General features: G+C 41.1%; 1 protein-coding gene across 1 annotated transcript in view; it reads left to right on the forward strand.

Moving 5' to 3' along the window:
• The window catches only part of pdrg1 (p53 and DNA-damage regulated 1), a 10,289-nt gene extending 10,046 nt beyond the window's left edge, over positions 1-243 (forward strand). The window contains exon 5 of the mRNA XM_077562826.1: positions 1-243. This exon is cut by the window's left edge and continues 51 nt beyond it. Within this exon, the coding sequence (XP_077418952.1) occupies positions 1-32 (32 nt within the window). The 3' untranslated portion in view covers positions 33-243.
• Positions 244-2,686: the final 2,443 nt, after the last annotated feature.

Here is a 2,686-nt window from a genome sequence, read left to right on the forward strand (position 1 = left end):
TGAAAGCTATTAAGAGTATCTTAAAACGATGACATCATATCTTACCTAGCCCATTACAACATCTAACTTTCATGTTTTCAGATGTATGTAGTGCTATCCTGATTAGGATGGGAATTTATATGATTTGTATGATTCCAAATCCATTTTCGATCCTGCTTAACGATTCGATTCTTTATCTCTTATCGATACTTGTTTTTTTAAATTTTTTTTATAAAGAAGAATAAACTCACTGGTGTTTCACTGCCGGAGTGCACACGGGTCTTCATTTGCACACACCGAAGAGAGGGGCTTTGCTTCACTTATCGCAGCCACTTCCATTACGGCAAAACTCCTCAAAGAAAAAAAGTTTCAATATTGCAATCACTGGCGTGCACAGGCAGACTCCTAGTTATGTTGACACCCTTGCCCCTCTGCTTTCTTGCAAAAAGTGCCCTTTGGAAAGGAAAGAAAAAAATAAGTTTACTGAAGACAGGTCAATGTTGACACAATCTTTTAGAAAAGATGCACGATTAAACGCGTGGGGAGGGGGCTATGCGCCGCAAGCCCGAACTAGGCCACCCCCCACCCCTTGCAGTCATTTTGCCCTAATAGGCTGTTATTAAAACTAGCTGTGGGGTATTTATTATTATTATTATTAGGCTATATTTGTGTGTAATGTTTATTTAGTTCTTTGAAAAACTTCTGTTGACAGTTTGAACATCCGGGCATTTCTAATACTTCCCCAAAGCAACACAATGCAAATTCTTCTTTTATACGGTGAAAACAAAAGGCGGATTGTAATGCTTTTGCCTGTGACTATTATACAAGCCACACCGATTGTTATAGTAGTCAAACGACATCTCATCACATTTTGAAATCAAAATAATCCTCACAAATCAAATTACAACGATCTAAAGTCCAATGCTTTTGAATGAGCGGATATATTTCGTTCACCAAATTGACCGCCATCTTGACTTGTGACGTCATCTCGGAATTGTCAATAAGGTATTCCATATGCGCAAATGTGCCCTTTTTTCCCCTCGTAGCACTTGCCCCCCAAAATGTCTGTGCACGACACTGATTGCAATCAAGTGGCCAACAGTGTGCTATAATGTTTTAGCTAATGCACGGTTCTATGTTAACTTAACTTAGAATCCTGCATTAGCTAAAACATTACAGGACATTGTTAAGCCTTTTCAGGTGGTGGCCCTGCCATAACCAGCACTGGCCCTGTATATTGCTTGCCTTGGGCCGATACCTCGCATCAGAATTTGGTCAATTTAATATTTTTCAAATCAAAACTATTCATCTTTCCCACATGTGTGTATTTTTTAATTTTACAAATGAGTCACCAATCTCAAGTGTTGAAAATCACTTTCTTTCTTTGACGATGCAATGTCAATGATTGAACAACGTTTTTGAGGATGACAACACAGCATATTCCCAAAACTCATCACTTCATATTGCAAGCACGACACCACTTGGCAAAAAAAAAGAAAAAAGATAGCTGTAATAATAAGAGAATAAATAATGTAATGATTCCTAATAAGAGATACAAAGTAATTCACAATTAGTAAAACATAACTCTAAAACATTGTATGTTATACATTAAAGTGTTGATTTCATCACATTTATTGATCAAATTTCTAGGGCCATTTGTAATTTTACCAATGTTCAGACATGCTGTACAATACACCCTGTACAATACACAATAAAATTAATTTTTAAAACTAAATAAATAAATAAAATAAAAGTAAAATATCTTGTGGCCATAAAAGTCACATTCAAGATATGTGGTTGTACAAGTTTTTTTTCAAGGCAAGTGCAAATTCAATTCAACAGCGTGCCTTAAAAGTAGCTCCCATTTAACCGTTCTCCACACAAATTGTAGTGTCTCCATCTGAACACTTGTTGCTACACTGGGTCGCACCCACATAATGACGTACTTCATAGACCGCCGAAGAAGAGCGCCGCAAAGGGATAACGTCATGTGCTAACTTTGAAGCAAAGTTGTTAATAAAATGAATAAAGACAAATACAAGACTCAGTGTCCGCTACAGAAAGTGACCTCACCCAATTTAAAAGTATTTGCGGCGGGTTTTATCTGCCGGGATCCGAATGCAACAAGCTAGATGCTATGCGTATGTCGAGATACGTTTCTTGGGAGCCCCAAGATGGCGTCCCCACCCACGTCTTCAAAAATCTCTGACTATGGCCTCTCCAAGGGGCGGCCGTGGATGGGGGGCTTGGGAGCCCTGGGGTCGGGGAGGGCCGGCGGTCGGTCAGTAGCGTCTGAGCGGCCGCGTGGCGAGCGGTGTACCGTTTCGGCCTCCCCATTCCGCACATCCACTCAATCTGGTCCAAGCCAGGGAGTGGGGGGCCACATGGCCCGGCTGCCTTGGAAACCTATACCCACAGCCGTTGGGTACGCAACTCTCCCCGGGTGGTGTTCAAAGCTGAGCCTTGCGTTGTTGTGCGGCCCTTAAATGGGCTGTGTGGAAACAGAAGAGCAAAAAACTATGCCGCATGACTCATTTTGCGCCGCATGTAAGCGGAAATAACCGGTGTAATTGAATGGCTGCGGTTAGTTTTCACGTTTAAAAACCATGGTTAATCGTAAAACCTGTTAATTGCTGCACCCCTACTCCCCTCGCATACAAGCTCTTGGCATGTTCTTGCCATTCTAATGTGTTTGTTTCTGAGCTAA

The sequence above is a fragment of the Vanacampus margaritifer genome, chromosome 4, assembly GCF_051991255.1.
Source record: "Vanacampus margaritifer isolate UIUO_Vmar chromosome 4, RoL_Vmar_1.0, whole genome shotgun sequence".
Taxonomy (NCBI): Eukaryota; Metazoa; Chordata; class Actinopteri; order Syngnathiformes; family Syngnathidae; genus Vanacampus; species Vanacampus margaritifer.